This window comes from Patella vulgata, chromosome 4 (genome assembly GCF_932274485.2).
Source record: "Patella vulgata chromosome 4, xgPatVulg1.2, whole genome shotgun sequence".
NCBI classification, from domain to species: domain Eukaryota; kingdom Metazoa; phylum Mollusca; class Gastropoda; family Patellidae; genus Patella; species Patella vulgata.
The window spans coordinates 71,531,850-71,555,096 of NC_065882.2; the positions used below are offsets into that span (position 1 = coordinate 71,531,850).

Below are 23,247 nucleotides of genomic sequence, written 5' to 3' on the forward strand. Positions count from 1 at the left end.
GCTTATGAATGAGTACTTTGGTGTAACCGGATTCCGTGCTAGTTTGACCTTTCATTCAGTTGATGGGATATCCCCATAGGGAATCCCGCGTGCCCTGAATCGGTATAATTCTGTAATTACATAGATACGCATGCGCGATATTTACTGTTACTTCGTCTGCGCATGTATACACAGTGCTCGGTATCAGATGTTTCCCCATGGCGGCCACGAAAAGGTTGTGTACCTTGCGCTCTCAAAATTCTTACGGTGAAAACGGACACAGGATTAATGGATTTAATTCAAAAAAGGAATACGGGAAAAATGTGGAATCTTTACTTGACATATCGGCCAAAGTTGTGGCGGAAAATATACCATTTCAACGGATTGAACAGCAATACGATCGGATACCCGAGCCAGTTCAAAATAGGATAGTATATTGGTCTTTTCCCCGGAATGAACGCGATATTTGTATGTATTCATCTTATGCACATTCAGTGAAGGACAGCTGCGAAAGCCAAAAGTTGCCTTTTTATCAAGGGATTAAATTATTAGAAAGTGGTGCTGTTGGAAATGTTTTACAAATAGGTAAGCAGGACAGTAAAAATTCCTCTTCTTTCCCCACATCGATCTGCCCATTATGAATCCAGTATGGCTCGTCGTCTGTCGAGACTGGTTGATAGCAGATCGTTGGCTTGCATTCGCTTTGCCTTGTTTGCTTGTTGGAGAGGAAACGATATGGGCAAGTCATCATTTCACTGTGTAAATGGTCTCCCATATTTTAAACATGTGTCAACTTAATCATTTCATTTCCTACCAACCATTTGCGAGCCATAAGCTCGCTTTATTTATTTCACAAACTTAACGGAACTCGACTGCAAAGCTAAGTGTGCTCACCAGAGTGAACGGATCGTTGGGAAATAGATTGGAAATGGGGTAAATTTATCGTGCTCGTCGCACACTGTTTGTCCTTCGTAGCGTGCAAAATGTACATGTCCCACACCTATCAAATTTCTCCTTTTTGATGTGCACTTGTGAATTAAGGAATAAACTTTTGTTTGCCAGGCCAAAACATTTCCTTTGAAGAAGAATTCAAACGGACAATCACCCCACTAAAAATCCATTTAAAGCCCCTTTGCTCACAAAGTTTTACTTATGTAGTCCTTTGTCAGTATTGAGTTTTATAAATCTTTATAGAAGTTTGGCTTCGGAAAATAAGGATACATATAGCCTTTTGTAATTGTTTTGAATACTGCCCTTCTTGTAAAAAATCAATTATGGCATCAGAACGAACCCCATTAACTGATTTAAAGGGGCAAAGTTTAGCCAGTGAATACATGTATGGCCCAACCCATTTAATTCTCAGTAATTTATGGAATGTAATTTGAATAGTCAATGAAGCCATGAGCATGATGCCTTTTTTTCTTTGTGTGAAAAACTCCAATGAGTTAGAAACATAGATAACAATGTTTTTACTACACATTAACAATTTTATCCTGCCTTATGATTAATTTAATGATCAGGTTTCCAGTGAATACATTGCAATTTGATTTTCACACATGTATAGCAGATTAATTATTACAGGAGCATTAAGTACTCACTGAAATGGTTTCTATTAGCATGTATATTAACTGTGTTATTGGAACCAGTTGTCTGTCATGTGGATGTAAATTCCATTTTAGAGTTAAACCTTCAGTATCAATGCTAAACCAGGATTTTGATCAATAGGAGAACACTCCCAGGTACTTGGATGTCCCCATTTTGAAAACGTCTTTCAAATGATAATAGGCCTGTCCTGCATATTATGTTTACGTAAGAAACAGTACCGGTATTATACAAAGTTAACTGAGCGAAATGTTTCATACTAATCTCACAATTTGTAGATTTTGCCTCATAAGGACCTAAATGATTGATGTATTTGGCATTGATTTGCTTTTATTTACTTTTCTTGCCTTTTTAAAAGATTGTACATTAGGATTGTATTATGATGGATCGCTATATTATTGTGAGATTTTGTAAGCAGATTCAAACAGCGTGGCATTTACATGATATATTAAAATATTATTAAAATGCACATGTATAATTAAGTGCGAATTGCCTCCTATTTACCAGGACTCTTGGATTGCTCAGTATTTAATGGGTCATAATAAATTCCAATTGATTTAAGGGGTATTTATTTGTTGGTTATACATGTACAGTATTGCACAAAAAATAAGTGTGATACAGTGTAGTATGGATGCTTACATACCATGTATATTTGACTGTGGAATACACTTGTTTATACATACATACAGAATGTATATTGATCAATAACCCACACTTGAAAATATTGTGTATTGTAAGGTGTGAGTTATATATGAGTTACTGGAGATCAGATTGTCCTTTATTAAATACACACACTAGTTCTGAATGGTCTGTTATTAAGGATTATTGAATGTCCAAATGAGTAGTTGGGACATTAAACAGTAATTGCATCCATTTTTATAAGAAATTTCAACCATTCACCAGATATGCTATTTTTTTGTCAAACATGCCTGCCTACAAATTCTATCACTAAAAGCTTAACAAAAAAGTGGTTTTGATTTAGATCCCAAATCTGTTGTCCAGAGTGTTAATTTGGATGTAGAATGTTTTTTGAACAAAGCTGTGTGTGTAGGATTGGGTTGCCCTACAGAATACATGTTAGTCATGTGATGTTTAATAGATTTGGAAAGTAACATGTGCTTTCAAATTCTACTAGCCTCAAGGCTTTTAATTTAGAGTTACATGTACTTTTTTAGCTTTTGTTTGACTTTTATGAATACATATAATTGGTTAAACTTTCACAGCAAGTGCCTACATAAATTAGACGTAAAATTGTGGTGTTATTTATGTTATGAAACACATCAATAAATAAAATTATCCTAATTATCACCATTGAGTATTGAGACAACCTTTGTATATTAAGAGCCTTACAGTTCTTAGTGACCATTTACATTTACCAGCAAAATAGCGACAAAACAAGCCAAGATTATGTTCGACTGGGTCTGTGATTCATCATAACCACATTGTTGAGTGGTCTTATGCATGCACATTAGATCATAAGGTCTGTTGTTAAGTCAACCTCATTTGTCCTCCCAATATTAAACAGTATATATTCAATGTTAGTCCTGAAATGACCTAGTTTGTGTTGAATGGAGACTTTCTCTCCCACTCTCTACAGTATACATGTACATGTACTATTGTTAGGTAAAAGTTTAATACATGCAAATGTATGTATCAGAGAGATGGAGGTATTAGATCAAAGTCAGCCTTTAAAACTGGTAGAACCAGTATGTATATAACAGTGTTGATGTTAAATTACACTGGTAGTGACAGATGTAACACATTTACATTTTATAGTGTGAAACATCCTTACTGATCACTGTAGTCTTCTCCATTCTTATATAATACAGAATATTTCTATTTATACAGCTTTGTATCCTATATTATTGTTGTCACCCCAGATAATAATTCTGCCAATTACATGTACCTAAACATGGGTATGTCATCACAGAGACCAAAATAGTTATTAGAATAGAACTTGTATAATGCTCTGTACCAGTACATTGTATGTACGTTGTTCATACCATTATACATACTAGCCAGTGACAATGTATATCCATTCAGGTCTGACTTTCTTAATTTATTTTATATGAAGTCAGCGAGACAATACCGAAAGAATGGCTTATTTAGATTTGCATGTACATGTAGATTCTATTCAGAATATGCTACAATGCATGTAAAACTGAAATCAGCAATAACATTTGATACTTTTTTCGAAACACCTGATACTACTTTGACATCGTTTAACAAATTATTTGGCACCTTTCCCTGGCAAGGTTATGTACTATTAATAAACTACTTTGTGAATTTATATTTATAGAGTTTGAATTAGTTTTGGTATTATCTGTTCAGAATAGGAAATTACAAGGATAAATGTATATTGCTGCTCTAAAATGTTTTTTTTTTTGTTGATTAACTTAAAGGGCTAATCCCGATAATTTTTTGGAGAATAAAACTGTTTAATTTTGTTTTAAAATCCCTTAAAATCCTCTACCTAAGGGCCGAGCAACTAAGTCAATATTTGTGATAAGTTTTCAAATAACTGAAATCCGTCAGTCTTCATTTAGAAATGGAGAATGGTGTCCCAAGCTGTATTATGCGGTGTCTAGATAAAACCAGACATTTTTTTGCATAAAAATGATGTGTAGGTGAAATTTACCTTTCATTATCAAGTACAGCATTTGGGTCATTCACTGTATAGACCTCTCAATGAACGGGAATCGATTATCAGGTCTCCCAACGAAAAAATTTACCCAAATCTTAAAAGGGTTGCGTGTCCGGATAAGCAGTTTTGACGGTCACGTCCAAACGACTCAATATTTTGAGCTGAAATTTTGAGATACGGCCAATATACCATTCCTCTATATTTTGGCGTTTAAATTTCATATATACTCAGACTTTTATTTTTGAGACTGTTCAAATAAGGGATAGTCCCTTTAATGTATACATACAAAGCTTTATGTAGATAATAATTTATAAGGATATTAAAGGATGGATACTTATGGCTGAACATTTAATTGCATAATTGTTGGATTGGAATGCTTGATAACGATAAGAGGATACATGTACTTGTCGACGAAACATCGTGCTTTTAGAATAAACCAGTGATTGTTTCCCATAAAATCTGTGTTATGTTAACTCAGTAAAGGGTTTCCTTTCCCTATTTTCATAATCTGAAAACTTCAGTAGAATTATGCCATAGACTAGGACTCTTATTGGCAAAATGTTTAGTACTGTGTGCACACCACTGTTGTGTATAACCAAAGGTTGGCATTTACAAAAGCATTTCACACGTTTCCTAACGATTCACCTTATAGAATCTATGAAAACGACTGACCATATTAGGTGTTTTTTTTCTTTGTTGGATCTACCACAGGGATATGGTTTTGAACAACTCAATTAGAGCATGGTCCATTGTTTTTCACAAGTTAGAGAAAGTGTGATATACATGTGTAAAGAAAGTTTTAAATAGTTTTCTAATCGTTATTGTAATTATTTATGATAATTAGTTCTGTTCTGTTAATTTCAACTGATTGTTCAGAGGATTAAGATTGTTGATTGGGAAATCAAGGAAGTCGTCACAGCTATTTTATGTGTTTGGTAATCTTCGTCACACGACTGTATTTAAGCGTGGTTTATCTAATTGAATATTGAAAAAAACAAATTTTTTAAAAAATTTAATGGATTAAATTCCTGTGCCATATTTGACATTCCTTGGCCATATTTGATTCATTCTGTATTAACTTTAAATTTACATATGTTATATGGTAAATCTGGAATACATGTAAGTAATGGTACATGTAAGCAAATAGAGAGTGACACAGACCATATCCAAGTTATGTTAATGGTCATGTTTATCAGATATAAATTTCAATCAAATTTGTGTGGAATTGGTATTACATGTTATTGTGGTGAATACATGTACAGGTCACAGAATCTTACCAATACTGCTATGATATTTTACAATATAAAGATTTTGTACTGTATCTTTTGACATAAACATATTACCATGTGACAACCTTTATGGACAGCTTGGAAGACTTCGGAGGCATTGTGGGCATATGTTTAGTTGGCTGGCTGCCTACTTTATAACTAAAAACACCTTGGGTGTGAACCTTTAAATTTGGAGTGTACATGTTGATACAATTGAAAGCCAAGCACTACATTGCTCCTATTGAAGGTATTGACGTAAAATTCAAGCATTTTTCAAAAAGATTAATTTGAATATTTTTTAAATATTAACTTCCCTGTTTGAGTAATATTTTCCTTAAATTCAATTGACAGCTTTATAGAAATATGTTACCAAGACCCATTCTCTAAAATTAAGTAAAATACCTTTATTATGGGATATCGTATAAATATTTTGTGTATATGACACGCCATTGACGTCAGTGTCATAATGTGTAAGTATAGCAGCACCTTGTACTGACTATGACAGAAGACAACAGATTAAGTGGTTGAAATTTGAATTGTATGTGTACAAAGAAAATTACATACATGTAGCTTATAATATTTACTTGGTTGGGATGGCTAGATATGGCGTGTTCCGTACTCAGTATCTACATGTACGTACAGCATCATTATCAAATGGATAAGATCTGTATTCAACATTATGGTACATGTACATTGTACATGTATATCATGAACTTTGACTTTTCCCCTTGAATAACAAGTTCAATAACCTAAGCTTGACAGTAAATAATTATGCAAAGAGTTGTACATGTACATGTACCATGATGTATTGCAGTGTATGAATATCTTTAAAAATAGAACTTGACTACACATTACAAAAAGTATAAATATAATAGACATGGTAGAAATTGTGTTACCTTTATACACTTAAATCACAAAGGGGGCATTGCTACTGTGTCTTTTTATTACTATACACATGATTTGTACATGTAAGAACCTATTGTGTTGGTTGAAAATTATAGATACTTGTAGCCTACATGTGCAATATACATACTGTTACTGTAGAGCATACAATATCACCTGACTTCGAAGTTTAAGAGAAATAGCTACATGTGTATACATGAACATGGTTAAAAATTATTGAGATAATCTGATGTCTTTTTGAGATACAGAGGGTCAAGACAAGAGATACATGTACGTTAAATGTATCCATGGGGACACCATAAAATTCTGATTTGCAAACAATCTGGCAAAGACAATTACATGTACTGATGTAGAATAAATATAATCTTTAGTGGTTTTAGTTAAATAATATTCTATTAAGAACATGATCATTTGATTACGTAAATAATGGATTAAACGTTTATAATACCTATTGTCGTATACAATGAATGTTTTATACCAGTATATTATTATCATGTAATTTATACTGCATGTAGGGTTAGTATGAGGATTGAATAGATTATTGTTAACCATGAAATATTAATAACCAAAAGCCATGGTATAAACTGTATGAAGTATGAAATACTGTTGAAGTTATGTGAGGAATTTTACTTAGATAAATATACAATTAAGTTACAGATACATGTAGACTAGATGAAATGTACACTGTTAAGAACCTATTATGTATGGTAGTGTGTTAAGCTTATTTATTATAATATATACATGGTATATTCAACATGTATTACCATTTTTCCCTGGTGGCCTATTAAACTATTTGTTGGAAATGTCACCAGACATTTATATCAAATAAAATTTACACAAATAATGAGGGTGCACTTTGAATCATTCCAGATCTTTTAATGTAAATTAATGAAGTATGCTTGGTTACAAAACCAGGACTGTGGAGTTCCATGGACACTTTTAAAAATGGCCAAATTGAATATCCATTTGTTTTACTTGTTCTATTATGGTCCACAATGTATGTGTTATTGTCTTGTTGGTTTTGTTAACCCTCTCAGTGTCTGTAATGCTTTAGTGCTAGGGTCATACACACACATCAGCAAACTGGATGGACCAACAAGGGGTTAACTGACTTACTGGGGATTAACCAAAACTACTTACAGAGTAATATTACAAAACTAACAATTTGTTCCCTGAGCATAAATAGAAAAAAAAACTAGTGTCAGATCACATACATGTAGCTTATAAATCAAGCCAACGTGATGATTGTTATGGTATAAGAGTACAGTCTTAGAATTCCAGTGGCATATAATGTACATTTCAAATTTGTGAAAATATGGAGGAAATAAATTATAGGAAAGAGAAAGAAAATCTTTTGTGTAAAATGTAGGTGTTCATGTCTATAACTTTGATGGCTACTGGCTTACTATACAACAAGAAAGCTTTTGTCTCAATATCAGTCTTTGGGTTTCAGTTGTGAAAATAAATTATAAAGCAAACATTTCCTTGAGGTGTAACTGTACTGTACACATGTGGTTTATACAATAGCTGAACTGGCTTTTTGTTCAAAGTACACTTTAACTATACATGTCATGTGTGTATAGGCCTTCATGCTGCACTTGAGTGTAATTTATGTTAGGTGTTCAACTTTGGGTTAGAGAATATGTACATCAAAATATGAAAATATTCTCTAACTTTTATTATTGAGAAAGTGCTGGAGGTACTTGCACTATACACGTACACTGTGTTCACCAGACTGTATGCACTTGTACTACATTGTATACTCCTACATTTTTATATGGGTGATCACGGTGGCTAAGTGGGTAAGACGCTGGCTCGCTAGCCTGGAGGTCGGGTATTCGATCCCTGCATTGGCCGAGAACGTTCATCCCGATTTTCCGGCGTGGTTCCCCTTGTCAGTGATGCAGGACGGAGGGTCTGACAGGGACAGCTGTCTAGTCGTTTGGATGGGATGAAAAACTAAGGTCCCGTGTACACATTGGCGTGCACGTAAAAGATCCCTTGACAGTTGGAATTCGATATAAGTACTGTGTATACCAGAAGATGGTACAGTTGTATTACCGGTATTTCAACTGCAGATGATCACATTGCTGGCTGAGGATTCTTTTCTAACAAGCCAAATATGAATTGCTGTACATTTGTACGTACAACCTAAGCAACTTTCATAGCATTTGTAATTTTGCGATTGCATACATGTACGTCTTAAGTAAAAAAAGGTTGACAAAAAATAAAGAGTCATGAGAGATGAGAATGATGAAAGTAATTTATAATATAATCAGAATATAAGTAAATTTAGCAGGACAAGTAGAGGTCACAAATACCTAGAGGTAATATCAATGTTTTTATATGTATACATATGATGTACAGGATCGATTGAAATTTCGGTTGACTTTTGTGGTGCTTTTCATTCTACACAAGTACATGTACATGTGTGTAGTCACATGTAGCAGATTCTGGATTTTGAAAGTTTTTTTTGAAATCCCATGCCATAAAGGGCGTATGATCACTCACTCTTGCCACCCCAAACTACCCTCCCCCTGAATTGAAAAATAGAAGAGTATTCTCCCATTTGCAGGGTTCCCGCGGTCCTTGAAAATCCTTGAATATCCTTAAATTTAAAATTTCATTTTCAAGGTCTTGAATATCCTTGAATTTCGCAGAAATAGGAAAATATCCTTGAATTTCAGTTGAGATCCTTAATTTTGTTTCAAATGTCTTCAATTCCTTTTAAATATGAGATTATAACGATAGTTGGTAATGTTTTGGTTATTTTTAAGATGAAAAATTGTAACTTTAGGCTAAAAAATGTCCATGAAAATCCTTGAATTTGACGTATATTTATCCTTGAAAAAATGTTTGACGAAGCCGCGGGAACCCTGATTTGTCTTGGATATAGATGGAATCAATGGCAAGTCTAATATACACTTATGACAGGATGTTCACATACACGCCTTGAAATAAAATCCTGTAAGAGCGATACTTACCTCATCACATATTTTCTTATGGTGAGATGCTGTATTTACTTTCCCTGTGGTTTCAAATTGTGATCGATGATTTATTTTACTGGAAACTTGAGCCAACATTTGACCAGGGCTTAAATATTTTGCTTAGAGGATTCATCGAGTGATGAATGATGATCAGTTTTACATTTTATATGTACCTACAAGTAATATATATATATAGAGAGAGAAATGTGGTTTGACGCCCACTCAACACAAACTAGGTCATTTCAGGACTAACATGGTTCAATTTTATTTCAATAATTCACTTGCGCGTAGGGGTCTTTAGCAGTGAGAAGAAACCGGGGGACCCGGAGAAAACCCGCGAGGTTGGACAGTACAGGTAATGTAAGCTGACCTGATAATATGTACATGTGCAGTGTATTGTCACCTACAGACAATTCTGCTTAGCATGAACACCTACATATAGCTACATGTACTAACCTTTGACAGAGTTCATGCAAAATTTGTTAATTAGGTCAGCCTATAAAAGCTAAAAATATTTTCTACTTAGGAATTTAATTTATTTATTTTTCGTCTAATATGTACAGAATAAATACCATGTAAATAAATGCTGATACGTGAGAATTTTAACAGGTTTTATGTTTTTAGCAACTTGTACGTGACCTATATTTGTCTTCCATATTTGGCCATGACCTGGTCTATTATCCTGCTTAGCTATCTTTTGTAACCTAGATAACTTTCAATGAACTTAGCACACAATACACCAATTTTTCCAAAAAATGTGATCAAGAAATATTTTCAGGGGTTAATACAAGTGTGACCTCTATCCTGAGATGGAGCCACAGGTCCACTTTCCAAGTTGATATACATGTACATGTTTTTACAATGTATGGTTTTTGTACAATGAACTATGTATGTACTGGTCAATTTTTTTACCTGTACATACCTATTGATGTATCTTGGACAAATAGATATTTCAATTATTTGCTATTCTTATCTTCAGTCTACCAATATTACTAGTATTTTCTTCGGTGTTTTGAATACCAAATATGTAGAATTATAATACACAATTAGCAGTAAATTACATAAGTACAATATCTTTTGATGTTATTTATATATAAAAGTATCCAATTTAGTTGATCACAAGTCGTGCATACAGAATACAATAGCATGTGACACATTTCTCTCTCTCTCTCTGTTATAACAGTTATAATCTACGGGTACGTCTAATTAAGCATATCTGAATACTGTACAATGAAGAATGGACTGGCTGGTACATGGAACAGATAACGGAATTATCATTGTTTTATGTAAACATAATGATGGCAGCTTGACAACATTTGAGTAAATTTAGATCTGTTAATGTACTTTACCAGATGTGTTCATTAAAAGATTACCACATGGATGTTTGTAGGTAGAGTAGTGACAGTATTGACATTACATGTACAATCAATTTTGTGTTAACGGTACACGAGTTTGAATCAAACATCATGTGGGGCATAATTGAAACTAAAACTAGTAAAAATACCAACATCCGCATATTTGTTAATAAAAATTCTTTTATATTACCTTATGACTAATCTAAACAACCCAACAAGGTAGTCTTATTGAACTTTTTATTTTGATATATATAGCAACTCTGTGGGAAAAATATCCCTCATGGCACACTGCATGGCAGAGACTGTCTTCACTAGCCCAATCTGTGCAGAAAACCACATTTTATTTCAATGCATTTCATTTTTATTATTTATTATTTTAATATTCTGACTTGTTTTAAACTCGATATTTAAATTTAATATTCTGGCTTGTTTTAAACTCAATTTAGTTAACTGTATTATTCTGAATTGTTTTAAACTCGATATTTAACTGTATTATTCTGACTTGTTTAACTCGATATTTAACTTTAATATTTGTTTTCCCTACTGTGTGATTTGTATTTTTCAGAGATATCAATTTCTCACATCTTAATTTGTCAATTTTCTGTAAATACTGAATCAAATTGAACCATTTTTTGACTGATATCCCTATTAGAGATTCATCTTTCACAATATTGTATTTTGCGTGTGATTTTTTTGTGCTAAGATGATCCATACAAGTACTTGTACATGTGTATAGTCTTTTAGTTTATTAACCCTTTAACTGTCAGACAACGTTTCGGGAGGCCATTTTGCAGGTCATGACCTATAAGTAAAAATGACAAAAAATGTTAAATATTTCATACCACTGAATAGAAGAATTCAAGATCTTTACAAAAATATATACATTTATATGATTTATTCTTAAATTTAAAGAGTTACAGGATATACATGTATTCTTAACTATATGCTTTTTTCTATTCAAAACCCCAAAACAATGACAGTTAAAGGGTTAATAGATGAAATTTATTACCATGATGTAGAGTATAAATATCATCTTACATCAACCAGAAATGTAAATGACACTGTACAATATCTGTTTCACTTTAATTATGTAGTAATATTAACATTTTTAGTACATGTATATTCTGAAAATAATTCTATACACACTGTACGTGTACATTAAAAGTAAAAATAGATTATACAATAGATACATGTAGTAAAACATGGGTGAATTTCTGTGTTTAGATTTGATAGGAGGCCTCTGTGACTATTCTATTTCTAACTAAATCGGCATGCAGTGATCATATCTGTGGACTAAGGACAGAAGTGGCCTATGAAATTTCAGACAACAGTGCCTTAGTGCACATGGCTACACCAACCACAGATAAATCTTTGCTACTTGTATCAATGTATCAGACATTTAAATTCTGTGTCTTTGGGAGAGACAATGATTTTGTGAGAATGACAAGCTGCACAATTGTCAGTACAGTGCAAAAGGACCTCACTACAGCCCCCCAAAAAACTAACAAATTAGATGTCAATGAGATACTCAAATTACAGTGCAGGCAATGTATACATGTACACCAAATCAAGTGAATGGATCGGGGGGGGGGGGGGGGGGGGGCGATAAGCAACCACAGTGCTGTACAGTCTCTGGCCTGTAAGTTGCTTGCCATTCTTGAAAGTAATGTCAGTACATTCATGTATAGATACCAGTGTATATTTAACTTGTCTTATCAACATCTAGTCTACGTAGACATATTTGTCCTATTTATCAGGCTTTTCGTGAGAAATAGTGCAACAGACCTTCTACGTACATGTATTACATAAGTACATAGGGTTGTATGAAAATAGAGTACATGTATGTACATTTTTTATTCAATGAATAATGTGATGAATTTAACAAACTGTACATGGAATAGAAATATTCCCCATTATATAAAATAAGACGCATTATTTATAAATTAACACAAGAGACTAAAACTTAAATCATTTTGATGGACAGAATGGAATTTGATTTATTTGGTGTGTGTGTGTGTGAGAGCGAAATGTTGTCATGTAGCTTGTTCATGTAGGTAGATCTAGTTTATCAACTAGAAATAGTTGAACAAGAATGTTTTGTTTCTTGGTCATTCTAAGCAATTTGAATGCACAGAGGAGCTTTTAGTTGTATTTAATTGACTGTATTTCAATGATGAAAGACTAAAATTCGTAAAACATCGAAAATGAGATGGTTTATCTAATTAATTAGACAGCATAGAAGATCTTTTAGTTGTTTTTAATTTCACTGTATTTAAATGTTGAAGGACTCTAAAATCGTAAAACATCAAAAATGAGATAACTTTATCGATCGAAATGATGGGAAGACATAACAAGGATTTTTTAGTAGTACATGTATTTAGTGGTGTTTACTTGACGAAAGACATTAAAAATCGTAGAACATCTAAAATGAGATGACTAAGAAAGAAGAAGACTATCCCCATGTATTGGATATTGTCTGTTAGAGCTTTAATATGAAGCAAGGATAGTCGCAGCCACAAATAGAAGGTCATGTTGATTATACATATTACAGGGCCTACAGTGAGATATGTGGGCCAGCAAGTATTCAAGTGCAACAATAGGCAGAGGCCAGGCTTCACACAATCTCTAATAAAAGCATGTTTGTTAAAGAATTTGATACTCTTTTGATAAATGTAGGACTTGGTCTCGACTTGCGTTGTTTTATTTTACAGAATTTATCCACCTTGAATCCCTGTGAAGCCGTCTTCTGTTCCCATAAATATGCCTAGTTTGTATAGAGGACTTGGCCAATTGTCTTCATTGCACGTTTTTAATCAATGTGAATTTTTCTTCATTAAACACAGCGCAACAAATCCAAGACGACGCTTAGTTGATTTAGACTGATTATTAATGCTTTACTCTCTGTCGATTTTGTTGCTTAAGGCCCACGTTGCCATGGTTAACACAATAAAGATGAAATAAGTGTCGTTAGAACTACACCGAATGTAAAGTGGCCATTATTGACCGGTCGGACACATAACATGTCTTGCTGACATTAACATGACGTGTAATGCTTCATGTATTCCTCTAATACAGTATGGCGGGAGAGAGGGTCTATAGGTTTCTGCATATTCTCCAATCCAGTTTCTGTGAATAAATACAGTACCACTACCAATATGTCGTTATTTAAAGAAAAGTTCATCTGTGTCTTTTTAATTTTTATATAGATAAAACATCATGTAGAATATTTGAAAGTTTAAATATACTTCCTTGGAATATTCACAGGAAAGTACATATTTAAAATTCCCTTTCTTAAGAAAATATCTTTGTAATTTTCTTTCCTCAAGTGCCATCAACTTTACCTGTTTACACTGTTGTTTGATAAATTCTACAATATGTGTATAGATGTAGGACTGTTTTTTTAATGTGCATTTTTGAACAAAATGTAGTTTTTCATGAAATATACTCAGATTGGTTATTTAACATGGTTATTTAACATGACAACAGAAACACACTGTCAACGGAGGTCGAAAAGTAATCTTCTGGCTTGGTTTTAAAAGGTACCAGTCAATAGATTTGACCCAATTCATTTAGGGTGCTGACTTGTTTCAATCTGTTTCACAGAGTATTACGAAAGTCATCTAATATCTCTGTAAAAGACGACTGCCTTCAACACATGACGTCATATCACGTGGCGTCAAACATTAACTCAATGGCGCGTGCATTGTTTACATAAGATGTTACTGATTCGAGCAGAATGGCGCCTTTTACTCAATTTGATACCCATTTATACTAAAATAGGAAGTAATTTTAACCTACAAATACTTCACTCGTCTTTATTTATTTTTCTAATACATAAAAGAAATGTTTTAGAATTTAATTTGTCGAAGGAAAAAAGTTAATATTTGTGGCTCATTAAGTTGCATCGATGTCATCCTTATCACTGATTGTTGCGGCCTAGCAAATATTCACTGCGAATCAGTGTGGGCTTGTTTATGTAAGCTGAATAATTTAAATACTGAATGAATGGAATTGAATTCCATACATTTTTAGAGTCCCAACTTTCAAAGTATTGTAGTTTGCAAAGAATTCAAAACCCAGGCAAGTGAAATACATTTTGAGATTGTCTTAAACTTGAAATAAAATAAAATTTAATTTCAATATTTTGTATTTTTCAGGTTTTCATTTGAGCGGTACAGTAACTGAGGCGGCCAATCCGTTATTTTCCGAGCCTGAGAAGCCTATAAAGGTGTCTATAAGTTTTGATAGGTAAGTTTACCAGCTTTTCACATGATTCGGATGTTTGTGGTGCTAGAGGAAGCAGTAGTTGGAGTGTCTGAGGGATTTCAGTCGGTCCAGTTACTAATGTTTAGAATATATTCTACATGTATGCAGGCCTGGGAATGATGGTTTCAGTTGTACATGTACCTGGCATTTTGAACTTTGACATGTATTGATAATAACAATAAAAACCCAGAAAAAGGACAGGTACCATAGGGATTGTTCCTGACCAGGCGCGGATCCACGCCCCCCCCCCCCCCCTATTTTTTGCGGTGGCGAACAATTTGCAGGAAAAGAGAACAAAAATACTTAAAAATGGTAGTGATCCCTGTCATATGTCATAATTTACTCCGAAACGAGCCGGTTGGTGACTTAGTTGATTGCCTGTCAGTCCGCCTACCGAGCGCCGGGCTTCGCACTCCCAAGCGGGGGGCTTCAGGCCCCCCCCTTTCTGAATATCCTGGAATCGCCCCTGCTGACACAGACTGAATGTGTGTGACAATGTCTAGGACTGATGTCTTCATTCCCAAATTACATACATGTATCATTTGTTTTTAATATCCTTTGTCCAAAAATGTAATTGAAAGCCAAGATCAAAAGCCTTTGCTAATACTAATACAGAATTGAGTTGTAATATTAAAGGAAATTGACACCATAGGTTTATATGGCCAATAAATATCACCCATTGTTTCATTAAATACATGTCCTATATATTTTTTAATACAACCACTGACCTAGATATAATTTAATAATTAAACCACTAACCAACTTCGTGTATATATACATGTACAGGCTTCCTCATATGAACTTATATTACTAAATGTATCAAGGCGAAAATTATATCGACTTGAACAGGAAACTGATATAACATGTGTTACAGATTGACTGGATGGAGAGAACTAGGTCATGAACTAATTAGATCATGTGACTTCTTTGTGTACTCTCTGAGGTCTTTGGCATCACAGAAAAAAACCTCGCCCAGTCTTATCTTTTATCAATTCAGAGTAAAGGAAATAATATTTCTATAGGCTTGTCAGTAATCCTTTGTTCGTTTAGTTTGAACATGGCTTACATTTTATTGATGATTTTGCTTCTTCATCAAGGAAAAATACAATGTAGATTATGTCAATGCTTATTTTAATATTTTAAAGCAAATTGTTAAGAACTGCATGGATTGTGAAACGAAATGGGGTTCAACCTAAACGTCCTACTATTCTGCATGCATGGATTGTAGTATAAAAATATGTTCAAATAAATGTCTTGTGTGCATTGTTGCTCAAATATATTTTATAGTACAGTAGACTTCGCATAAGTCGGATTTTCACACAACTCGGATAAAATCGTTTGGACCCTTTGATCCAGCACGTTCGGTCCATTTGATCTAATTCCGGCTTTTTTCCATCGCCTAAGTCAGTTTTGTCCCGATGTTCTAAAACGCGGTTAGGTATTCCATGCACAGAGCCCCAAAATACTTTCCCCTATCATTTTGACTCAAGTCGGCCTATTTGACGCGACGCAACGCAATAATAGACTTTTCCCGGAAAATTCGAATCTCGCTGTCTGCTGTACGAGACACTTTCTGTGAAAATTTAGGACATTTATTATCCTGCTCTTGCAGTTTATTTCTAATCGAGCTAAGATTGAATTTCGGTCTTCGGCTAACTTGGATCTTTGCTTAACTTCGATGAAATTGGTCAGTCCACTTAGATCCGACTTATGCAAAGTTTACTGTACATAACCACTTTTATTTCAAGAAAAACAATAAGAAAACTAAAATTTGTTCTCATGTAAACTGCGTAAGCATAAAAATTATTGTGCAAAACTTCTAATTGCCACAACTGTCATTATAACCACATGTAGATGTCAGATGTAATGTGTGCAAAGTATTGTAGCGATATCATGAATGGTTTATGATGGAATATGCTACGACACATGATGAAATTCAGTTTAAACTTAAATAAAATAAGGCAGACTGTGTCACCTTGTACTAAAGCAATAAATTAGACATAGGCTAAAATGTATAAAAATATTAAAGCCTTTAAAGGAAAATATTTACTTTTAAAGTGCACATTAAAATTGAAAGGAACAAGTTTTCTTTAAGTCAGTTTTATAAAGGTAGACAGTGTTTATTTACTTAATATATAAAAGGTAGGGTTATGTTTAAACTTGTTACATTGTTATTTAAACAAAGCCTAGTTATATCTTACAGGTACATGTTCACTCTAAACCTTTACACTCTATCTGTTCCTGGTACATATTGGGCAGTGTTCACTCCACAACTGTTTTCACAGCATGTTCACACTTAGACTCTTATCACATGATTAAATAAATCGGATAATTTATTTATTTCTACCTTGCGAACTGTGAACACATTAAGCTCTAATCTGTGAACATACCTATAAACAAAGTTTATGGATTAGTTAAATCTTTTGTGGTATTTTTTATGTGGAAAGAAAGCCTTGTGATATATTTGGATAAAACCAAGAATATTTACCCGTACATGTAACTGTACAGAAATAGAAAGATAAATCTATTTATACATGTAGTTTGCTTGGGTGGGGCTGACAAAATTATTTTTGAAAGTATAAGCCTGATTCTACAAACCATTATTCTATATCCACATTATATTATTGACTATAATGGATGTGAATTTAAGTTTAACTAAGGCAAATTCATCGCCTGTCTAACCCCATAGTAAGCATATAAAGACTCGTCATATTAGTTCAAAAAGGACACAAACACACACAAAGAATATGTTAAAAATTCATTCAAAGTAAATATTTGATATTCATGGTACAAAATTAGACGAATCTTTGCAACCTTTTCCCCCCCTTTGTAACGTTAAACTGTTCAAGTCTTTGCTTCTGTGAGCAATTTGATAAGCTGTTTATTCTGTACTGCTAGATTCAGACATGAAAATTAATCTTCAGACTATATCTACAATACAAGACCTAACACTAAGAGAGGTACTACGGTCGCTGCACAATTTATACCAAGACAAGCCTATGACCTTGTTTGATACGCTGCTTGCTTATTATATTAATGGCATGTGTAAGCCATTATTCAAGTGTAAAATATTGAATTATCATGGTTGAGTGAAATGAGCTTTAGTGAATAAGCGAGTCGTGAATTAGCACTAGAGAGGTTCGTCGATAGGTTGTCGGATAATTAGTGAAAATCAGCTTCATGATGATACATGTTGAATACAAGAAATAATAACGATAACAATGTAATACTAGGTTGCTAATTTAAAGTTAAAATGACCAGGAAGCTGTATTCAATAATGATAAGAGAACAATACATTGTATGCTACTGTACCAGATAGTATCAATGGAGTAATTGATTTTTGGAACTAGATCTAGCTTTATTGATAAATTTAATGAATATTCATGGTTTGCTTTATTGACTAATGAATGACGATCAGTAAGTGTCCCGTTCTTGAAATTTTACATTAGGAGTGTTCTTGTAATAGAAAATAGTGTCCAAGGTGTTGAAACTTTACATGAGAAGTGTTATTATATACCGATAATAGGAAATTTAAAGTGATTCTTCTCTTGTAGTTCGAAAGATAACATGGGCCAAGTACAATATCTTACAGGAGTGTCCGAGTTTAGTTAGGACACAGCGTAAAGTACATGATATTATAGGCTAACAATACCAGAATAGTGAATACATTTATAGTTGAATAGTGTATAGAGGGCACGAGTTAGACCACCCACATTATATTATATCAAGATATTTATAATATTTTATGTTGATACCCCTGTTGCTAGATTTCTTACACTTTAAAATAAATACAAGTACATACGTGTACGTGGGTACACTGTACTATATATAGTGCATTCTCTTGCTGACTTGTAGGGTAATGAGTTTTGAGGGTATTTTTTAAACCAGCAACACACACACTATATTGTAGAATAGTTTAGTAGATCTTAAAGAAGACAATGTTTTCAAAAGACTCATTCCATTTTCTATTGACAACATGTAATTTGAATACAGTTTGTACATCATTTGTCAAGATGATCATATCTAACATGTCTTATATTTAATACAAAGCTAAAAACTAATACTAGATCAACTGACAGTAATGGATGCCTTATTGTAATATTTTTTAAACCAATAATCTAAAGTTGCTGAATGAAACCTTTGTGCTTATTTAAGTTATTATATATTTTATAACACGATGATGAATCAAATGACATCGTGCAGAGTTAAGAGTTATATATGTATTGTTATAAAGACCTTGAAGAGAGATTTATATTGTATAAAGCTTAAAAAGAAATAAATTTATTTATTTAGAGAGTTAATAGGATTAATATAATTACTCTGTCATCACTACTCTTATTTAAATAGAATTGATTTGTTAAAAACACAAGGCCAGGGTTCTTTTCAGTTTTTTCAAGTTATGAATAATTCAACAATGAGAACAGCTGTATTATATCCAGTTGTCACAGAAAATGATATATGACCACTACATTTATTTTAAAAATATTATCCCTTATTGAATTTAAAATGGCAACCACTCTTGTGGATTACGTTGGATTTTATAGGTTGTTTTTGGTAAACAATTTGCCTTGATAAAAAATTTAATGCGCACATAAATAGCCATTGTTAGATGTAACCAATTGTGTCTTGATGTGGCATTGTTCTTATTAAATCAAGAATATATTTTTGGATGTAAATTTTTCTAGCATCAGGGTTGAAAATATGTGTATTGGTTAAAAGATTAAGTTACATGTACTTTTAAATATTATTCAATTTTTGTGCTATTATAGGTTATTACATGTTTTTAAGGAAATATCAGAAATGGGTATATAACCTATTACATGTATGTGATACAAATTTCCTTAAACATACATTATGCAAGAGCTAAATCTGCCTATTGCAGTTCTTTCTTTAGGCCTGAAATGTTATATAAACTATTAATTAGACATTTATTAACAAAACAAAACGGATACTAGCGAGATTTTAACTAGATTAGAACAGTTCGCCATTTAAAAATTTAATATACCATCTTGTCAATACAACAAACAGTGATAACTTGGCTCAGAATGAAGTAATTTGAATGAAATTTTGAATATTTTCATTTTACATTATCTATTTTTGAGCTATTATGACAAGAATGGTCAGTTCTTTATCTAAATTTTACATAATGTATCTTTAATGAATAGTAATGTTCCGTAACATATGATATTGTATGATGCTTAAAATGGTGGACTTCAAAGCATGGCTATATATATCTTGAATTTTTCAAAAAGATCCTTTCTAGTTTAAGTGGAGGAGAACCGCTCTACACGCAAAACAAATCAACTGAATTAAAGAGCATGGAAATAGTAACAATTTATTTTGAAAACTCTGTTTATACCCAGCCCTAATTTAGTAATTTATTTTTGGATTGCTGAAAGTTACATAACTTTATAGCAAATACACTGAAAAAATAAATAAATATGTATCATAAAGGTATTAATGATACAAATAGTACAAAATAAGTTAGAAAATGTATGTACAATTCTAGTATTCATTGTATATCAATGACCTGACAAACAAGGTTCTACAGGAGAGCATCGTGTCAAACTAACTGACAATCCCATTGGTTACATGTGGGTTAAATATGGATTTTACAATATTAATTAATTAAAATCAACTATGATGTATCTGTGATACGAAATTGATTTTCAAAAACAACTTTTTCGTCACCAGTGACGTCACATTTGTCATATGATAACATATTTATATTGATAATATTGTCAATAACATATGTGAGTGACAACAGATGATGAATACTGTAAATAGGATCGACTTCCTTATCTGGTGTTTTTTGTGTATTCTCCATATTCCTTTCACTGCTAAAGATTAGAATGTATTTTGCTCCAATTTTAATTATCGGAGAAACAGACCGCCTCCATATCAGTTGCAGGTTCTGCTTGAAATCAGCAGCCTGAAGTCACTGTAATTGGTTGAAATCAATGTTTTCCAAGACAAAATATTTCTTTCTTAGTTGTTGACACTACATTGTACAAAGAGCTAAATTTAGTTTTTCAATAATAATAATCAATGTTTAGAGAAAAGATTGTTAGACACATGTTTTTTCCTTATTGAGGAGTCGATTAAACATAAATAGACATAAATACATTGTTCAGAAGTTTTTCCTTGTCAATTAATGTCAATAAATGAATATGGTTATGGTTGTATTGATGAATAATATTTCATTGTATAATTTCATTTGACCTTCAGCTCTCTTGTTATTTGATATTATTTTAAATTATGGATGATCAAGGCTAAATATATCTGATGTTGGAGAATACTACCGGTGTAGACTGGAATAACTAGATGCCAAAGACTGTTATTCAATTCAGACTCTTTGCATATTTCGCCAAAGCTGATTAGAAATTGCAGTAAAAACAGAAATGAACGAATATAAATCAGTTTATATACATTCATATTACATTATTATATGTATATATGCATTGTGATCCATTTGTGTTCATTACTTTGACTTTAGGGGTGGGGATTGGATGGCCGAATGGTTAGCGCTGTATCATAAGGTCTGTCATTGTACGTGACCACGAGTAGGGTCGCCTGTCCCATCTCGTGGGATTTCTCCAGGTCTTCCGTTTACTCCCACTGCTAAAGACCTCTACGCGCAAGCGTATTGTTGAAATAAAATTGAACCAAATGTTAGTCCCGAAATGACCTAGTTTGTGTTGAGTGGACGTTAAACCCCATTTCTCTCTTTCCTGTTGAATTTGTTTTTTTTCAGATGCATAATATATTTTGTCATGAATGAATTATGATTTGATTCATGGTTTATACATGTAGTTTTTATTAGCTCTTTAACTGTTTTAATTTTGATTTTTTCAGATGTAAAATAACGTCAGTAAAATGTGGTTGTGGTAATAAAGATATATTTTGGTGTCAGCACGTTGTGGCCTTGTCTCTGTATCGTATTAGAAAAGCCAAGATTGTGGAATTACGGGTCCCTATATCAGGTAAGACATGTTGAAGTTTTTGTTTGTATCCGTGACAACCATGTTTAAAACTTGTATTGGTTAGAAGATAGAGTGATTTAGTGAGGGTTCAGGTTTAGATCCTGGTTGATCAAGAAAGTTATTCAGGATTTTCCAACCATTTTTTTCCCTCTTCAGTGAAGCAGAACCGGGGGTATGGCAAGGAACTGTGTCTAATTAGACAGATAGACAAAAAAACCTGGGTCTTGTGTTCTCATCGGTATGCTCATAAAGGGACCTTGAACAGTTGAAAAATTGTGGTGAAAAGTAGGTGGAAATGCCACTGCCTGGGCACAATTACCCTCAGTCATAGCACACTGTATGTCCTTCTACATTAGCTCCCATCTGCATTAGCCCAATCAGAGCAGAACAGTAGGACATTAAACCCCATTTCTTTTTATTTCTACATTAGCTTAGTTATTTCATTTTGTTTCATTTTGAGAAGATAAATGAAAGTATAAAACTGCCAATGAAAATGTTTCTTTCCATAATGAACCAAACATTCCATTTTGAAATCATAAATTCTTGGTGATTTCTTTGCACCATTCTGTTATTAAATACACAATACATGTACATATACATATATCTCTATGATATTAATAAAAAAATTTATTTATTATTTTTCAGAAACTTTATTACAAATGAATCGTGAACAGTTACAGAAATTTGCGCAGTATTTAATATCAGAACATCACACAGAGGTTCTTCCCACAGCTCAAACAATTGCTGATGAAATTCTTCAAGCAAAATCAGAGATTAATTTATTACCAGGTGAATTAGAAAAATTATTTAATCTTGTTCCCACTCATTAATTATATAAAATGATAAATTTATTATTAGATTGAGGGGGTGATGTGTGTGGAGGTTGTAAAAAAAACTAAATCTTCTTGAGTTTTTTTCTACAGCTTAATTATTGCAATGATTACTCCCGGAACACCTGGCCTCGAGTTAAGAATTCACTCAAAATTGTTCCCACTATTTTAACTAAAATATAGCCCTTTATAAAACTTTTGTTGTTTTAATGTATCAAATAAATCAATAAGAAACTAACTATGTGCAAAGATATTTCTCATAAACAGTGAATGAAAGTTATGTAAATTCTTAAATTCAATCTGAGAATGCTTTGTGAACTTGGGCCCTGAGTTGTAACAAACCATGCTAAAGTGTGATGCCAGAGTATAGTTTGAGCCTTTACAGAATTCCAGCCAGTTGATCAATTTTGTATGGCTCAGATTAACATGA

At 32.9% G+C, this 23,247-nt stretch overlaps 1 protein-coding gene across 1 annotated transcript in view; it reads left to right on the forward strand.

Moving 5' to 3' along the window:
• Window positions 1–200: 200 nt before the first annotated feature.
• The window catches only part of LOC126818461 (zinc finger SWIM domain-containing protein 5), a 40,222-nt gene continuing 17,175 nt past the window's right edge, over window positions 201–23,247 (forward strand). The window contains exons 1-4 of the mRNA XM_050545886.2: window positions 201–564; window positions 14,896–14,986; window positions 21,860–21,987; window positions 22,633–22,776. Coding sequence (XP_050401843.2) covers window positions 450–564; window positions 14,896–14,986; window positions 21,860–21,987; window positions 22,633–22,776 — 478 coding nt within the window. The 5' untranslated portion in view covers window positions 201–449. The remainder of the gene's footprint in view (window positions 565–14,895; window positions 14,987–21,859; window positions 21,988–22,632; window positions 22,777–23,247) is intronic.